Source organism: Haliaeetus albicilla, chromosome 4 (assembly GCF_947461875.1).
Source record: "Haliaeetus albicilla chromosome 4, bHalAlb1.1, whole genome shotgun sequence".
Taxonomy (NCBI): Eukaryota; Metazoa; Chordata; class Aves; order Accipitriformes; family Accipitridae; genus Haliaeetus; species Haliaeetus albicilla.
Genome location: NC_091486.1, coordinates 28,377,495 through 28,396,295, shown reverse-complemented (window position 1 = coordinate 28,396,295; position 18,801 = coordinate 28,377,495). Strand labels below are relative to the sequence as shown.

The 18,801-nt window shown below is 36.1% G+C and overlaps 1 protein-coding gene across 7 annotated transcripts in view; it reads left to right on the top strand.

Moving 5' to 3' along the window:
* PDE1A (phosphodiesterase 1A) overlaps positions 1-18,801 on the top strand; it is a 231,004-nt gene that overhangs the window by 146,515 nt on the left and 65,688 nt on the right. The window contains exon 1 of one of the 7 annotated variants that reach the window (XM_069781605.1): positions 466-684. The exons of the other annotated variants lie outside the window; for them this stretch is intronic. Coding sequence (XP_069637706.1) covers positions 629-684 — 56 coding nt within the window. The 5' untranslated portion in view covers positions 466-628. Of the gene's footprint in view, positions 1-465; positions 685-18,801 lie in introns of those variants that run through there. 7 annotated transcript variants of the gene reach the window in all.

The window sequence follows — 18,801 nt, the reverse complement described above, 5'->3', positions numbered from 1 at the left end:
TCTGATGGGTTTGGTTCCTATTTATGTTATGGCCAGTACATTATTTGCCCAGCAGTGGAGGCAGATTTAATCTGTGATCCTTAATGCCATGCTGGTGGTGTAAAAAGATTTTGGTGTTAAGAATGTATGTTGCTTTCCTATACATGTTACTCAGGTGTCATGCTTGACTGAGAAGCGAGGTAGAACCTGGGCACAGTAGTAAATGACAAGGCCTCCTTTGTTAAACCAGGTTATAATCGATTGCAAAAGGTGAAAAATACAAAACAAGGGCTAATTGTGCTCCCAACATCTCAGAAGACTGCAGTATATATGTGCTTTCTCTGTCTCTCTCTTTTTTTTCTGTTCTCCTCACAACACATGTACGAGACCAGGCTTTTTATGTCATACTGCAGCAGTAGCACCATCCCACACACTCTCTGTCTCTGAAGAAATGTAACCCTTCTCCCGTTTATCTTCAAGTAGATTTCAGTGATTTCTGAACTGAATATCTTCTGTCTGAAGGAGCGTATATCTGCTTAACCTGTAAAGAAATGACAGCCTAGGCTTGCATCAGTGGCTCAAATACAGGCATCTAGTGCCATTTGAGACACCTAAGGGTGCCCGAGACATCCACCCAGGGCTGGCAGATATGACACAGGACCTGCAGGACACCTGCGCTCTTCTGGAGCAGCAGCTGGGGACCAGGTGAGATACTCCGGGCCATCTCCAAAGGTGCAAGATGCCTGTCTTAGATAACTGATTTGAGCCTCCTGTTTCTGCGCATAATGTATATTTAATGTATAAGATGACTGATCAGAAATTAAGTTCCTGGTTTTGTTTTTGTTTTGTTCCGAGGCCAAGTTGTACAAATCCGTAATTACATCGTCTCCCTCTTGATGCTAATGGAACTGCTTATACACGTAATTGCTTACTGTTGTGGGTAAAATGTACATGACTGAGCTCTCCGGTCTCCAGTTCTGGCTATGAAGCAGCTGTTCTTGATGGGAACTTTGATAAATGACAGACCATTCAAAATTTGTCTTGTTCATAATATTAAAGGAGCAAAGCCACACAACTTTTAGAGCTAATAACTAAAAATGAACACGTATATTTACACAGAAAGCTTTGCACTTTAGGTCTTGTAAAATCTTCTGTCAATTCTGGCAGTGTACAATTTGTGAAAGAAGCAAAAGACTAGATTATATAGCACCTCTCTCTGAGACCAGATTTATGTTTTGTGTGCCAGAACAACATTAAACAAATCCTCTTCTTCCTGCTAAAGAAGCTAGCCAGTTTGTAGTGCTCAAGAATTTTCTTTTTTCAGTGATAAACATTACTTTGAAAACTTTTCCATGCACCTGGGTAGTGACCAAAGACAACAAATAACGGAACAGGAAACCATAATTCAATTCTTTACTATATAGAAGGCTTTGCAGATGACCTAAGCAGCTACATTATTTATATGCGCTGGCTTTTTAAAGAGGTTGATATGTTTTTCTGGCTGATGGAAATGGAAAATCCGTCTCTTTTGGTGTATTCTGTGTACATTTAATCAGCTTTTAATCCTCTCCATAGTTATGTGCCTATATTGCTTTTCCTTCTATTTCAGAGCACAAGACAGAAAAGCAGGCATAAAGCATTCCCAGCAAGATGCCTTTCAAACACACAAATGTTGCAGACTGAACTGGCTGCATGGCTTTAAATGCAGAGGATTTAGAGCAAAATCAGCATAAGAGGGACCTTTCTGTTATTACTTAAACATTTCCTTGCTTGAGATGGGTATTGGTAGCAGTTGTGGTATATTATAGTTTTGTTATGAATGCTGCTTTCTTTTTTTTTCTTTTCAATATCTGAGGTTGATTACACATTTTGCTGATACTTTTTCAAGTCTGATTTAAGGTTTTCTTAGTAATTGAAATTATAACATGATATCAGAGCTGAAACTTATGCCAAACCTCAAACCTGAAGACAGACTGGATTGCTCTGTAGATTGGCTCCTTTCCTTTGACCTAGCTTGAGAAATCATGCAGGCAGCAAAGTAACTTCTGGCACTGTTTGTTGGGTCATGGGAGGAAGCCAATTCCTCCAGTACTCAGGTATATGCAATTCCTTGGAAGTGCTTCCTTTACAGTGATACGTAGAAATACACCTCAAACAAAAGAGATGAAAATAAAATTATTCATTTATTGTGGGAGTAGTTTTCCCTCATTTTTTTTGCTTGGACAGGTCCCAGACATTTTCAGCTACGTGACCTCTCCAGCTGATACCAATGGCCAACTATCTATATTGCTAGGCAGGTTAAAGTTCAAAGCATCTTTTGGCATTATGCCAGTTATGGTTCTTCAAACAATTTAATACAGTGTTTCTTTCTGACATTTATAGATATTCTCTGTTGATGTGTGTTTCTCTAGAGACAAAGAACCGAAGCTGAAATTTTCTATCATTTTGTCAAAAATGACTGAACAAAACAGGAACAAAAATCTACATTCTACCTTCAGGAACTTTTAAAATTTCTGTATAGTAGATACAACTTGCTTCAGTTCTCCAGAACCTTTATCATTTTTTAATCCATCCAATAATCCAGTCTAGAAAATTTGTCTTCTAAACATACATTGGTAGCATGGGATCAAAGCCTGCTAAATATCATAATTAATATTTATTGCAGTTCCTGGCAAAAGGTATAGAATGCAGAAATCCAAATCTATTGGGGTGAGCAGATCTTTAGATCAGGTACTTTTGCACAAGACAAAAGTCTCCGGCACAAGACATCTCTCCTGTTCTAGAGAGATGACAATTATTTGTCCAGTCTGGCTGGCTCCATAGGGTCAACTGATCACTAGATTAAATTTTGAATCTATTGGTATAAGTGGATAATTATTCCTGTTCTGTTGGAAGTGGAGCTAGCTTAGGTATTATAGTGTGTATATTTACGTGCAAATAGCTCTTACTAGGTGGTCCAAGCTTAAAATACAGAATTTGTCACCCTTTGATGGAGCTGAAAACATGTTCACAGCGGTTTAAAATAATGGTGATAATAATTTATTGATTATCTATAACAGGAAATTTAAATTTGTTAAAAGGAACATGAATGGGAACTTAATAGGTTAATTTATTTTCCTTATGAACTTTTACATACATGATTTTTGTTCTTCCTTCTCTGTTGATGCTTTACTACCTCCTCCTCTCTGAAAGGTGAGTCAATTACCTTAAGTATGCAAATGAAGAAGCTACAGAATCAGGAATTAATATGCTTATTTTCATAGCTGGACATCCTGGTTCTTATTCCATGCTGGTGTCCCTAGTCTGAGCGGCCATGAGCAAACCAGATTATAAAATCATTGAGGCTAGGAACTAGGACCAGACTGTTGTTTGTTGTTGGGCTGCTGAGAGTTTCCTTGATAAAACAGACATTCAGGAATTGGCTGATTGATACATACTTACGTCAGCTAAGCAGAGGTCTAATGTACTTACTGATTTAGAGAACCAGAACAATTCTTATCAGATGGCCCAGAGGCTGAAACATGTAAGCACCAACTGTTGAAGACATGAAGCTGTTCTGTCATGTACCACTGTGAACATTCAGAAAAAAAGAAAGTGACTGCAAAATGCTTCCACTGCTCTGTGCTCTACTGATAAGAGGTTTTTGACAAAATACAGGCTTGCTTTTCATAAGAAGATGCCAATTATTCAAACTCCAAAGCTTTTCTGATACTGTATAATTTTCACTGACGTTTCGGTTGAGAAAAAGATCCATACTGATAGCCTACCTGAAAAAATCTACGTTATTCAGAAACAGCTTTTTTGTTTACTTTCTGGGATATATTGAAAGATCTGAGGAAGTTCTTGTGCTTTTGTTTACTGTGTTAAGTAATATGAATGCCTATAGCATTAAATGTAAACATAAATGTCAAATATTGAGATTATGTCAAATCTGAATGTGGAATAGAATGTGTGACTTTAGGAGAACCACTGTAACATATTGGTTTACTGTGATTACTACAAAATTAGACTTTCTTATTTTAAATTTTAGAATGATAGCTAAATCTAGCAGCTAAATAAAAACTGTCCAGTTCTATAGGAGGATGCTGTAAATGATGCAGCAGATCACATAATTATACTGTCTAATCCAACAGTAGAGAAACTGCAGGGACATTTTTTATTAATAGAGAGAACACACTACTATGAATCCATCTCACAACAGTGTTTATCTTTTTAATAATTATGAGCAGCTAGTTAAATGCAATGACAGGTCTAATAAATAGAGATTCTATAGGCGTTGTGAACAGGATTATCATGATATATTTATCTTAGTTTCTTTTTAAAACTCAGAATCTCTGAAAGGTCTGAAAAAACCTCTTAACTGACTTTTATGGAGTTCCTATAATCCTATTTATAAAAGAAAAGTTTCCATGTTCATTCACTGATGTAGGTCTACAAAACACTGTTTAAAGATTTTTCTGTTTGAATAAGGTTTATGAGACAATATGTTTTGGAAAAGTGCCACAGTTTTACAAACGTGGGATTGGGAAGTGCTGACAAGATTCAGAAAGGCAAGTCAAAAACTGCCTTATTCATCACAAGAAAACATTGGAGCAAATCTGAAGAAAAAGTAATTGTAATTTCCAAAACAGACCTAGGCCTAACGTGTTAAATTTACAGTGTTATAAGGGATGCTAATGAAAAACACAGTGATGCTTAAGGTAGCATTTATTTCACCACCGTTAAAGAAAGCAAATTTGGATTGCTTTATAGGACACCTAAAATTAGGAGTTTAAGACATAATTTTTAAGCCTTCTGCTAGTAGAACTCTGGTGGAGTTAAATGGAGTGTGCACAAAAGGATTGCAAGTTCAAATAATTATTTTGTTAAAGATGATGTGTTTTCCTCGTAGACTATTTCATGCCATTTCAAAATCATTCTGCCATGTACACAATTTATAATTTGGAGCTTGGAAGAGGCTACATTGCTGGACTGCCCCCCCCCCCCAGCATTGCAAGGGAAACCAGCTATCATGATCAAGTCAATTCTTGGTATGTAAGAAGGATAGTGGTGAGGAAAGGAAAGGTTGTTCTCAATGAAGTTTAGTGCTAAGTCACAAGTTCCAATAATCTGGATATGTAGATGTGGATATAGTAAGAGACAGCTTGGTGCATGTGTTGTCTGAGAAATGCTTGTATAATGAATCCTTCTACGCGTGGGAGAGCTGTTCTGTCTCGCGAGTCCCTGAGTCCCACCTTGCTGACACCAGTCGCTTGGCTGAGACGCCTGCTTCTTTGGATCTGTGGGACACCAGCATAGCTCTGCTTGTGCTGGGGATTTCCAAAAGAGTCCATCTTGAATTCTTTGTCAGCTAGGCCTGTAGTGAAAAGAAGATATACTACAGGATTTACTATCTCAAACCGATATAATTTATGATTTTATGTATTTTCAGGACTGAAAGGTTGCTGGAGAGCATTGCAAATGAATTAAGTGCATTTGAAGCACAAATTGTGCTTCATTGGTGACAGCAGTAAAATATCTTTCATGAACTAATCCATGAAATTAATCCATATATCTTTATTACATGCATGAGGTATTCATGTATTTCTAAACAGCTCTACTTATCTGTCTTCATAATTGAAGTTGTTCAATGGCTTTGTAATGAAACTTTGAATATATGCTTAACTAAAAAAAAATTAGTGCAGATAATCTTCATGCAGAAAACACTGATTTTGTTTCTTCATGCCATACACCAAAATGCATCAGAAAACACGTGTGCTCATGTAAACTGATATAACTCCACTGTGTTCTGTGAGATTCATGCCAACTGAAATTCTGACCTGTGATGACTAACACTGTTACTGACATCAGCATTATATTGCAGAGTACTGAAGGTCTAGGAAAGAGTTGCCTTCAGTTTTAGAGAATATACGATGTTTCATATTTACTTGCTTTGCATCAATTAAATATTGAAAATAAATACCTGTATCATCATTAGAACAAGACTCACAAGAATAATCTGTAGGAGGCTGCCTTGCCTAGTGACTTGACCATTATATACTTGCAAGTGTGTTCCTTTCATATTGTTGTAGATAAACATTTGAAAAAATTTGATCAACTCATATATCTAAACTTAAACTGTAGCTGTGTATTAATAAAATTCCTCACTATGTGGGCTATACAGCTATGTGTAGTATATTTTGTAGATGAGAGGCAAGGTGAGAGAAAAGGCCCTCTTAATGCTGGTACTCCTCAGTTCACCTCTTTGGCCCCAAGATTAGAGGGAATGCTAAGTAGGTTAAGGATCATGACTAGAATGTGGAAGTGGACAGCGGGGAATGCGTGAGGAATACACAAAGAGAGCAGGGAAGTGCCTGTGTTCGGTCAGAGGTGGAGACAACCTGGAATGAATGGAAAGACGAATCACAAAGCGGAGGAAAAGATACAGGTTTTATAGTTGTAGTCGATGCACTTGCATTTTTGTATCTTTGGGCTAGATTGAACAATGAGTACTGGTGTTTTAAAAAATCAGAATCACTTTACTCAGCAGCTTTCATAGGCTTCTGAAAGAAAAGGGTCTGCAGGTGCGCAATGCAGTTAGACATGTGAGGTTAATGTAATTAATGAAAAAGAATTGCAGCCTGGATTTTCAGCCTTAAAGTGTTAGAATAGTCTACTTGTAACCAGAGGTGATAAGCCACAGGGGTAAAACTCAGAAATCCACCTCACAAAGGAATTATTCCTATGATTAAATTCCATGTTGTCAGATTTGGGGGCTCACATCAATCTATGATCAAATATGTATCTGCATGTCAAGCTATTCTGCCTCTGAGGGGAATTAATTAATTCCTCCTACTGCAAAAATAATTGAAATCCATGTCAGACAACTAGATAGTATAAATGAGGTCATGAAAATTTAGTAAATTTTTATGTCATTTCTGTAATCATGTTTGTGGTTGAGGTGCCAAGATCTCTTTTTTCAATATATCAGAATCTAGCAGAATAGCTGTGGTTGAGTAAGCCCCTCCAACTCTGTTAGCACAAAATAATTAGATCTTTTTTTTATTAATCCTCTCTGAGAGTTATTGTTTTCGTGAGATCAATTTTGAAAAGGTTTATTTCTTTGTACTATAAGAATATCTTACTCCACTGTTTTGTGTTTGTTCATTTAATGGTGCTCCCATTTGAACTTTAGTAAGACTATTCCAGAAAAGAGTCTGAGATTAACTGTTCTGGATTAAAATTTAAACTAAATGCAGCTGACGTGACCTCAAAATAATAATCATAGTGAATGAAAAGCTTAAACAAGTATTTATATACTAGTACATTTTGAAAACAAGAGTAGAAACCAGTCATTTTATGGCAAAGCATCCTTTAAATTACTCCCTGGATTAACTTCACTTTAAATCCGATTCACCATTATACAAATGCCTTTCTTTAATACCTGATCTAGGATCTAAAGGAGGAAAATTATTACATTGATTTTACTTACATTTCTTCTTCATGTAAAATACATTAACATGTATTCAACAGTAGAATTTTAGCAGTATTTTAAGATATATGCTGATCTATGAAAAGTTAGAATCACATTTGTCAGACAGCAAATTTCAAAGATAATAAAACCTGAAGATTAATAGAAAAATGATACAGAATACTTATAGTCCTTTATTCTCCAAACAGTTATGGCATGGATCATATCTTTTTCTTTTGGGTGCACATATACCTACTTTTTTGTAACTGTTAGCTCTTCCCGCATATCTCACTTTAATTTCACGTTATTGAGCCTTGGGCAAGTTTCTTCATAAAAGTGCATTAAAAATGTTGTTAGTTTAGTTACTGTATTAAATGTCAGTGTCTTTACTCTGGCTTGTTCACATTTCATTCATATTCCTTGGCTGAATATGATAGAGGAGGGCTTTAACCTGACTTTCTTGCCTACTCTCAGTTCATCAATCAGGCATTTCAGCACAGGTTTCCTAAAAAGGAAGCAAACCCATCTTTTAACAACTGTTGCATTTGCCTTAAATGTTAAAAAGCTAGATTTAGATCTCTTCATTGCTTGATTTCGTCCCCCAGCCTCATGGTGAGTGCACCTTTTCTACTTCAATGTGTATTTAGTTTATTTATATATGGGAACACCTCTAATAACTTTGGCACTACAAAGCTTTTAATAAGCTGGAGTAAAGTTTCCAGCTATGTATTTACCTTCCAGTTGAGTGTTTTGCAATCCTTTTGCTTTTCCAGAATTTTTTTTTGAGGTGTATCACTGATATGGTAGGAAATGTGGTTGTTTTTTTTCTCTCTCTTTCTTTGTGTGCGTATTACTGTATGACGTGGTATTCTCTGGCCAATGTTACCACTGAAATCTCTCACACATCTTTCAGAATTACATCCCTGAATCCTTGAATCTACTTAAAAATCGCTAGAGTCCACAAGTTCCTTTAAAGTTCCTTACAACTGAATTTCTAGTCATCGATAATCATAAAATATGGCATTAAGAAAACCTCCAAACCCACAGAAATAATGAGCTGAGATAGATATAAAATAGCTTAGAAGACTCACTTCCTAGTATGGTCAAATATAGTGTTATTGAACATTGCATAGCAGATAGCCAGCCAGCGTCCTGACCCTGGTATTCAAGCCATATAAGCACATAGACAGTCTTCAGCAGTTACTGTTATTTGCTGACCTAGGAAAGGGTGGTGGCTGTCCAAAAAGGTGATATCCATTTGATTCGCTGTCATTTTCACATTATCTTTCCAGAGAGAAATTGCACTCTAACGTGACTATTCTCAATCTGTAATGGCAATAAAAATCTTAGAGACTTTTTACCCAATGATCACAATCAAACAGGTTGTAAACACTCTCATTAACCCTGGGCTGTTATTTTTGTCATTTGCTTGGTCAAGGCACACATGCAAAACCACATTCACCAGAACTGAACTGTTAATTAGCATTGCACTTACTTTTCCTTTCACCATTATCCATTCAAGAATGTCCTGCATTTCATGCTGAAGACATTGTGTAGATATCTGCAGGTGAAAGCAATATATTGACAGGAGACTACTGAACAAGGCACTTTCTTGTTTGCGTTAATTTTATGAAATTTAACTCCTGTATACTTTTCTCTAGTATTTCTCTATGGTCTTTATTCAGGTAAGCACTTCCTCTGGATCAGTGCCTGGATTGATCGCTACTGTATTAAAGCTGGCTTGTTTTTCTTGGGCAAACTACTGCCTTACTTCTCTGACTTATGTTATTTTAGATTAAAGTGAATAATTTGATTTCAAAACTGAGGATTCCAATAAAAAATATGCTGCAATAGGAGAATCTGAAAAGCAACGGAAAACAAAACAAGATATTGTTTGAGAATATGACAGACAAATCACAGCATGTAGTTGCACTTTCTAACAAACTGTTTCACTGCCTATTTTGATTTTTTACACACACAAGCTTTTCCTAAATCCTTAGTAAGTGTGTAAACAAACATTATCTTTTAACATTGAATCAAGAATTTACTAGTGTTCTATTTTGAAATTAAAATATAACCAGGTTCTTACTTGAAATGAATGTCCAGGCTTTGCAGAGAGACTGAAGAAGAGTGATTCATTCAGTAAAGCTATGAAAACTGAAGCACAATTTAGCAATTATGTTAGTTATGGCCATAAGAGAGCTGAACTTTTCAGGTTAGATTTCATGTCCTAGAGGAGTACATTTAGGGATATTGTACTGTCATCACCTTACAGAATTCAGATTTTTAGTTTCTGAGTCCTAGAAAGGCACAGACATTAAGAACAGAATTTTACGTTATTAAAAGCTGGTTTTGAAATTTTCTTATAAACCACTGCTTGCCTAGAAGCCCAGTAATTTTGCAGCTGAAAGCTCTTTCTGGTACAGTATTTGTGTAGATAACAAACAGAACATCTCTAAGCAATTTCACAAGTAATTAAATATAGCTGGATTAATTTAGTTATGTGGTTCATTTTGAAATCAGTGTAGGGCTTTTTTTAGAAAGTAATGGAGCAGTGTATTATTTAGGAACTAAGAACAGTCATTGTGTTGGACAGAAAGCCTGGGAATTATTTTTTGTGGGTTTTTTTGCTGTAAAAACACAAGAGGTGCTTTATATGGCACAGTCCACATACTTTGCCTTAGGAAAGGATGCTGGATCTGATGCTTTAGTTAGCAGGGCCAGTTGTACTATGGTGTAGTGCCTTAGAACTGAGTGATAATTAATTAAAGAACATTCTTTCTAAAATAGAGAAGCAAACGCGTCTCTTCTGTAGGAAACATGACACATTCTGAAAAATTCTGCTGCAATCCATTTGGGCTGAGGGATGTCTTTTGTGTTATGTTTTCTTTCACCTGGACATACAGAGGTGTTAAGTAAAATGTTGTATGCTGCAAAATTCTTGATGAATGAGTGTTATTCTAATCATGAATATTCTCTGAATACTGATTGTCACGATCAGTTTGAGCACCAGGTTCTGAATTTTCAATCTAGCCTGCTTATAATATATGTAAAGGGTATATGAATAGGCAAATTACAGTCAGCTACATATATGATGAGTAACAAAAGATAATATCTTGCAGGTGAATTGCAGTCTATGTTTGCTAAATGTTCTGTTTAAACAAAGCAAGACGGTTGCTTTTTTTTAGAAAAGCAACACTTTTGGTGATAGATTCTGGACTACACCTTCTGAGGGTTGCTCCACTTCAAACCTGAAACATCAACAAACTGGAAGCTGTGAAAATATTGTCACTTTTTAGTGAATAGGCTGATAATCAGGTTGGTTTAATAGCATGTTTTCAAATCAGGCAAGACAATGTGAACAGCAGTTGGAGTTAGTACATCTTATCGGGACAGATGAGTTAAAGCACTTTGTGGGATGTGTAAGGACAGAGGCCCAAACTCATGGAAGTCCTGAGTGCAGTAGAGAAAAACCTAGGCAATTCTGTGGTAGGGGTAGTGGCTTGTCCCACCATGGTGTCCTCTAGATTAGAGCAAGGCTGCAGTTTGCTACTTTCTGCATAATGTTTTCACAGTCTATTAGTCTGTTTTTATTAAATGTGGAAGGAATAGGAGAAACTCTTACGGGTAGCATGAATCAAGGCAAAGGAAACACCAGCAAGTAAGGAACAGCCTCTAACCCAGTTTACCTTCCCAGACTTACAAAACCTGAACCCTGTATATTGAGGTGCCAGGCACTTTGCAGGCTGAGGAAAATGGCGGCTATATAGCAGGCATTGACAACAAATTATTTTTTATTTGGTTTGCTACAATTCCTGTTGCAACTGTTTCAAGAACCAAAACTAATATGCATATAGCCCATATATACTATATGCTAGATAATGGGTTTAACATGATATTGTTCAAGAATAACTTTTTGGGAAATATTCTTGCTGGTGAGCTCCAGGGACTTGTTTCTGTTTAATTCTACTCATCCTGAAGTATTCAAAGATGGAGCTATTCAAGGACAGATAGTGAATTTCAATTTCTTACCTGACCTTAATTCAAACTTAGTTTCTCATGTAGACAAATCCCAGATCAAGCTCACATATGTAAATAAGAACAGTCATGTTACATTTCATCCCATTTATGATCATTCTTAAAGAATATAAGGGAATAGTTTACCCGCTTGATTCTTTCCTCTTTTAAACATTTATACAGCTCTCAAGTGTGTTTAAGCTTTTCTAATGTTCCACTTCTCATTACCAAGACCTACTTTGAAGTACTTTTATTTGGCAATTCTTCAGCAGAACATTTATTTTTAACAATTCCAAATGCCAGAAGTTAGTTTCACACATAACACAGAGTGCTGGATTCTAGCATCTCCTAATTTTTTTCTTTTTTCTTCATTTTAATTGCAGTATTGCAATTTTAAATAAAAGCCCTATTCGTATTTTTACATTGTCATGTACATTACATGTACTATATCCTTTCTTCAGTACCACTGAGATGGTAATGATTTTACAGCAAAATTGTACTGTAATTACTACAGCTGTTGTGCTAAAGCATTTATGTCTTGCTCTGTCTTTTGAGTGAAAAATTCTTTTAGTGAAAATAGATTTGTTGAAGCTGTTATTCAGTAAAAAAGACATGAATTAAGGTGGTGGTATTTTTTCTAAAACATTTTAGGCAGACTAAGGTAACTCTTAAATTATTTTAATATTTTATTCAATAGTCCATAATAGTTCATAATGCAAATGTTTGTATTTTTTACATTTCGTAATTTTATTGTGACAAATATTGCGACAAATAAAGTGTATCTTTGTTCCTCAGAACCCATGATACACTTTAAAAACAAAACTCAGGATAAATTGGCTCTGTTTTCCCATATGGAGGGTGTGATTATATATTAAAAGTGTAACTTTTATATTCTGGTACTTCAAGTGTTTAATTATAAGTAGGAAAGTAGGACTTCTAAACCAAATGACAAGTTAGAGCTTGGATTGAAGTAGGATTATCTTGGTTGTTATGTTGGTTGTTATATTGACCTGTTACACCAGCTGAACCAACTACCCTGATTCATCCGATAGCATAACTGCACATACACGACCCCAATCTTGTTCTGTGGAAATAGTTCGGTAGCAATCCCCCTACTGTAAAATATCTTAAAGGTGAATCAGGTTGTTTTGGCAGTATCAGGCTGAAGGCATATTGTTACACATGCATTTGTGCTGTCAGATATGGGTGGGCAATAATTTCTAGAAAAAAGGGGATGGAATGGGGCACAGAGAGATAGCTGAGGCATCACATCTGACCAAGTTCTTAGACTGAATACGAGGGACTGCCATTTCAAAAAACTTTTCTTCTGTAATATATTTTTATATAGGTCCTTCTGTAACCTCTGTTCACTTAATGTAACATCAATGATAAGTATGTATGTTGAAAGAAATGGAATGGAAGATGGCATACTAAGCAACCAAATGGTACTATATTTCATGCTCTGCCCATGGAAGTCAACAGGTCAGAAATATAAAATCATTTGTAAATAAGCACAGGGGACCCAGATTACTTACCAGGACCCAGATTCTACAGCTTGATGTCTCAAAAAATCTGTAACTACTAATTAAACAAATTTAAAAGTTGCCAGAAGTGTTAGCTGTAAATGTTTAGCCACATTTATATATGTTGACCTGTGGTATGCAGCAAGGAAATTTTGTCCTGGTTCTAATTTCTATCTTGGGGAAATCAAAATGTCAATTATATACAGAATATGTACTATTTAATGTAGTCTGGTTCCACAGCAAAATCGCAGAACAAAGTGTCATTATTTTAATGTTAATGAAGGACATTTCCTGGGTTGTTTGCTCATATGGGACTTTATCAAGTAGAGGAAAGGATACTTGTGGTAAGTGTCATAGATGAAGATTCTTTGATCATTGGGCAATGACGTTATTTTTAGTGCCAAACACTTACCAATCTTCTGTCCTTAAGAACTGCAGAAATTGCACCAAAAATGCTTTCAAAAGCCTTCACAATGACAGCAATGTATTTTCTTAGTAGTGGTCTAGAAAATATTTTCAGTACAAAGTTACTAGTTGTGGTTAATACAGTCTTAAATGAAAGAACATCAGCTGACTTTTTATACGATAGCTTGTTCCTGATGTTTCTAAAAGGACTTCCTACCTCTTTGCATGCTGTTTTCAAAGGATGAGTATCAACATTTTTTAACCCAGATTTTCTGGTCCTAAGGAATGAAGGAGATTTTCAGCATGGGTATACCATGACTTCAGGGTGAATGAGAGGAGAGACAGAATATAAGAAAGAGTAATGAAAGATCCATTTCCAAACCCTTATCATTCTGTGATAATTGATAACACACCACTCCATGGGAGGATTCTATCTCATCTATGAGTTTCAAGAGTAGCTAAAGCAAAATGTAGTTTCTAGCAGTACTAGGCAGCAGAGGGAACATGGGAGGGAAAAGACAAACATTTTCAGACCATTCAATTTATCTGATTGCTGACAAGAGAGACTCCATTTGCTGGGTTATGTGATGAGATCAAATATTTAGTGCATCACAATCATATTAAAACAGTCTGGATCATGTGAAGGGGAAAGGGATTGTGCCATAATACTGTCATCTGGAGACATGCCTTCTAGCAGGAACTCTTTTAAAATAGCAAACATCTCCCATCACTCTGTGAACATCCCTGGGGCAGAAGTAGGTCATGATCTTTTTTACAAGTATGGGAGATGCAACAAGTTGGGAGATGTAGTTGTGATGATCGGGAGCTGTGAGGTAGGACTAAGGGAGTTCCTTGGAAGCACAGACAGTGAGATGTGCCAGGCCTGTGCTCCTCTGGTAATTTCCAGCGGCACAGAGGTTTGGATACAAGTTTCTTCCTGGAATGTAGAGGCAACTCTCAAAAGTGAGTGTGAGGAGATCTATTTAGAAATATCCTCCTTCTGCCACGGAATTTTTTTTTTTTTTTAAACAATGGAGAGGACTGCTTTGGAAGACTTAGAGGCTTAATTTCTGCCATTTAGCAGCTTCTTTGATCACTGTGCTCAAAACTGCTGTCTGCAGAAAAAATAAAGCTTTTTAAACAACTATGGGGAATAAGTGCTATGTGCCTTTTCTGAGTGTTTATTGCATTAGCTCCAGCAAGTAAGATGTGCTGAAAGTCTTCCGTCATCTTCAAGCATGATTTTTGGCAGGTGGTGAGTTTACATTTGATTTCCCAGGTTGTTGTTGATAGTCAATTTAGCTAGATTATGATGAAGACTTTGAGACATACAGACTGTTCAAGTATTTGGCAACTTCAAGATGAAATAGTTTTAGCTAGCATTCTATATAATGTATATACAATTCAGGGGAACCTTATAGATCAAATGTCAACCTTCAGACAAAAATAAATATTCAGGAAAAGCCATTAGAAGGATAGTTTGCAATTTACAAATCAGTCCTATAGATTGTGCATTGTTTGTCTTTGATTTCATGGATTGATTGTGAAATGGGAATATCAGATAATGGAAGTGGACACCGAGGCAATAGAAACACTCAGACTTTAGGGTAAAGAAAGACTAGTTGGTTACTTGTTGGATCTAGCAGAAGACAGACAAAACACCTGAATGTATGTACATAGTAAGTAATTTGAAGTTTTCATTAAGCTTCAACCTGGAAAGCAATTGAACAGAGGAACCAAATTAGCATTAATGATGGTTCATTAGCAGAAGTGAGAGAAAAGTTTGAAAGACACTTAAAGCTTGGCTGAAATATGTTTCATTCTGTATCTTGCGTGTGCACAAAGGAAGGTGAGAGAAATTCTCATGCGTGAGAATTTGTGCTGATGACATACATCGACTCTGACAGTGAAAGTTACTTTTGGGGAAGGATGAGTAACCAGGGGAGGTGACAGAGACAGCAGGGAAGAGCAGCAGCCACAGGATCCCAGCTGACCCTCCTCTGTCTGTCCAGAGCGGCAGGTGGTGATGATGGAGATGATGGTGAAAGGTTACAGAGCTGCAAATAGCAGACCTTTAGTGTTACCGAGGTTAAGACACTAAGGCTTCTCAGGCACTTGCACTTTGTTTGATCAGGTTTGTTGAGAATGTTTCAGGTGGAAGCCGTGTAAGGCTCCATGGCTTTCTGTGATTTCAGCTGGGTGCTAAAGAAAGCTTAGGAATTTTGACTAAATTTTTATTAAGCCTTTAAACACACTTGAACCTGTTACTAAATGAGACCCAAAGATAATATTTATACAGTATTACAGTGCTAAATAATACATTTATAGGAAGAGTAAGGTAAAATTAATTGAAGCCTAATAGAGAATGCCTGCTTAAAGGAAAACCACTTCATCTTGCTTAAACATGATCAATATTTAAACAGCCAAGGCAATTCTATCACCATGAAAATGCACAGTTTTTTCATTAAGAAAGTGTAAATTTCAGTGTGTGTCATATAGCTGCACAACTTCTATTTTAATTCTTCAATATGGGATTGAAGTTTTGGTGTATCAAAATGTTGGCTGAATTAGCAGCATATTCAATATTTATTTTCTAGTGACTGAATCATAATTACAGATCAGTGTGTACCACTCATATGCTTAAAATAATCATGAAATGAATGTGATTCGTGAAACCCTTAGCAACCACAAGGCTTCCTGTGCATATGCTCAGACACAGCAGTGACTGAGGAGTAATTTCATAAAACACATTTGCAGCCATGAAAATGTGATATACCTTTCTTGCATTTCTCAGTATCAGAATTTATTGAGAGACAGCACCTCCAATTAGAAGAAGTGTTAGGTAACTGCGTTTGAAACTGCATTTTTTATGGTTTCAGGGAAGTGAAACGCACATCAAGGTCTGAGTCAGGAGCTGTTGGTTCTAATCCTTGCTCTCCATTGATATGCTGGCCTTGCCTTGACTGGCAAAATGTCTCTGTATCATCATGTTTTTCCCTACCATAGTGTACAAAACCCTGAAGTAAACGTTAGCCCTTTTGAAGCCATATTAGTTGGCCACTTTGTAACTGTAGGTAGGAGCAAGAGAACAGGAGTGGCTACCCAAAGGGATCACTCTAAAATCTTTATTACCATATTCTGGGTATTTCTCCAGTATCTCTCATCCATTTGTATGATCAGGTCTAGCCTTTATAGCCATGTATTACAAATATTACAAGTATATCTGGGATTTTCCTTTTTCATAGCAAGTATTTTTCTTCCATCTTGCAGAAAATACAAAAAAAGAATTATATCCTTTGTCATAATAAAAGATTTCTAGTAATCCATATATTATAACTTTTTACTTGAAAAAGTGAGAGCATGGACTTTGTGCATGGTTGATTTTTATTACCACAATTTATTTTTTATTTCTGATCTACATTATTTTAAAGTATTTGTTGGAGGGAATGGTGTATTTAGATGAAGATTTATTTTATATATCCATGTTCTTAATAGAAAAGTGTAGAATTCAAGTGATACCAATTCACATAAAAATAATTGGAATTTGGACAATTAAGGTAGGGAATTTTGGAATTCAAGTGAAATAGCTATATGTTTTATTTGTTGTAAATTTTCCAAGTTTTGCTATTCCCATTTTAGATGTCTCCTAATTTAAATATTTTCCTGAATCTCAAATGTGTAGGTATGTAAACCAACCTGGATTCTGGGATTGGGCTGTTTTAAATAGATGAGCTTAACTTCCCTTTGTTAATGATTTGGAATTGCTGGATATTGGCCCTTTGCCAGAGTTTTCATGTCTGAGTGAGGATGTAACTTCTGCCTTTGAAACCTTGGGAACTATTGGGTGAGCAATGCTTTCTACAGGTTGTGAAAATTATTCAACCGATTATTACAAGAATCACTACAGGTAGCAAAACTGGTTTCCAGTTTTAATTCTAGATAGTTTTAGACAAAAATTTCCCACTTCCCCAAAGTTTTTAAAATCTAGTGGTGCTTGAACTGTAACTAACCATATTGTCAGAACATGGTTACTCTCCTCTTCTTTACTTTTAATTTCACATTACATGTCAGCCCATTTTTAGTTTGTAATGTTCATTTAGAGGGTCAAATCTCTTGTATAATAAAGACTACAGTTATCCACTTTATTTTCTTATTTAATATTAAATAGTCCAAACAAAACATGAAACAATTGTTTACAGAAAATAATAATTTTTTCTGTCCTTAAACTTTTTAACACATTGTCACTATTTGCTCATAATCTTTTCAAGGAATTAATACATTTGGCACACAGCTAGGCTTTTCTCAGCTAGTTCATGGGAACATAATGATTTACAACTTGTAATTGGAGTTGACTTAACCAACACAGATAATTTTTAAACTAGCATTTTGATTATTGAATATTAATACGAATATTTCTCTGTAATTAGCATTAGCATGTGTTTATTATTTCAAAGAACTACCCATGTGTTCATTGCCCATCTTCAACAGTGAAGTATTTCAAAATATAATAGGAAGCAGGGTGAGTTTACAGCTTACTTTTTACAGTTTATTTCACTTCCCCTTTAATAGGATCTGTGGCAAAAGCCAGCTTTTTTTGTACAGAGTTTCCAAAACAGTTTTAAGTGAAGTCCAGATGTGTAAGTTAGAAAGCTGTTTCTTTGCAGTGCTTGATGGTGGAGGGACTCAGATAGCAGATAAAGGCAGTCTTTGGGAAAGCAGACAGAGGGTCTTTTTCTCAGGTTCAGAAGTTAACTTCAGGCTGAATTTTCCTCTTCTAGTTCTTGAAGACTGTTAAGCTGAACCTTTAAATCTCACTTATTCTCTAGTGATCACTGCTAATTTATTTTCCTTTGGAAAAGGAAGAGGCAGTCTTTAAATCTGAAATTGTCCAACTCGTCTGCCTCTCTACCTTACAATCTCCCTTCTTAAGTAATCCCACCTTTCTTTGTTATCTTTTTAATGTGTGTTTAGAACAATTATTCAGTATTTCCAAGCGGATTTCTCTTGTTGAACTTTGCTTGATTCCATGGAAGAAAACATTTTCTCATGACAACATTGCAAAAAGTCTTTTTTAATCACTGATACCTTATCTTCCTTTTTTTCCTGTAGTTACTGAAACTGGCATAGGAAGCCTTCTCAAATAACCTAAAATCTATCCTCAGTTAATTTGGTACAACCCCTGAAAGTTACAGTAGATTTATCAAAACTTTAATTCAAACATGGGAGAAATTTAATGAGGAAGGAGGGAACAATTGAGTCACGGTTTTGATATGCTACTTCGACTCCTAGTAAAATCCTCGTTTTCCCCTGGTTTGCTGAGTGGGCCTCAAAGCTTATTGCCTACAGTTGGACATAGTCATGAGCTGCGAGGGGAGGTGAGGACTGGGGAAACACTGGTCCTGGTAACCTCACAGATGGCACTGTTAA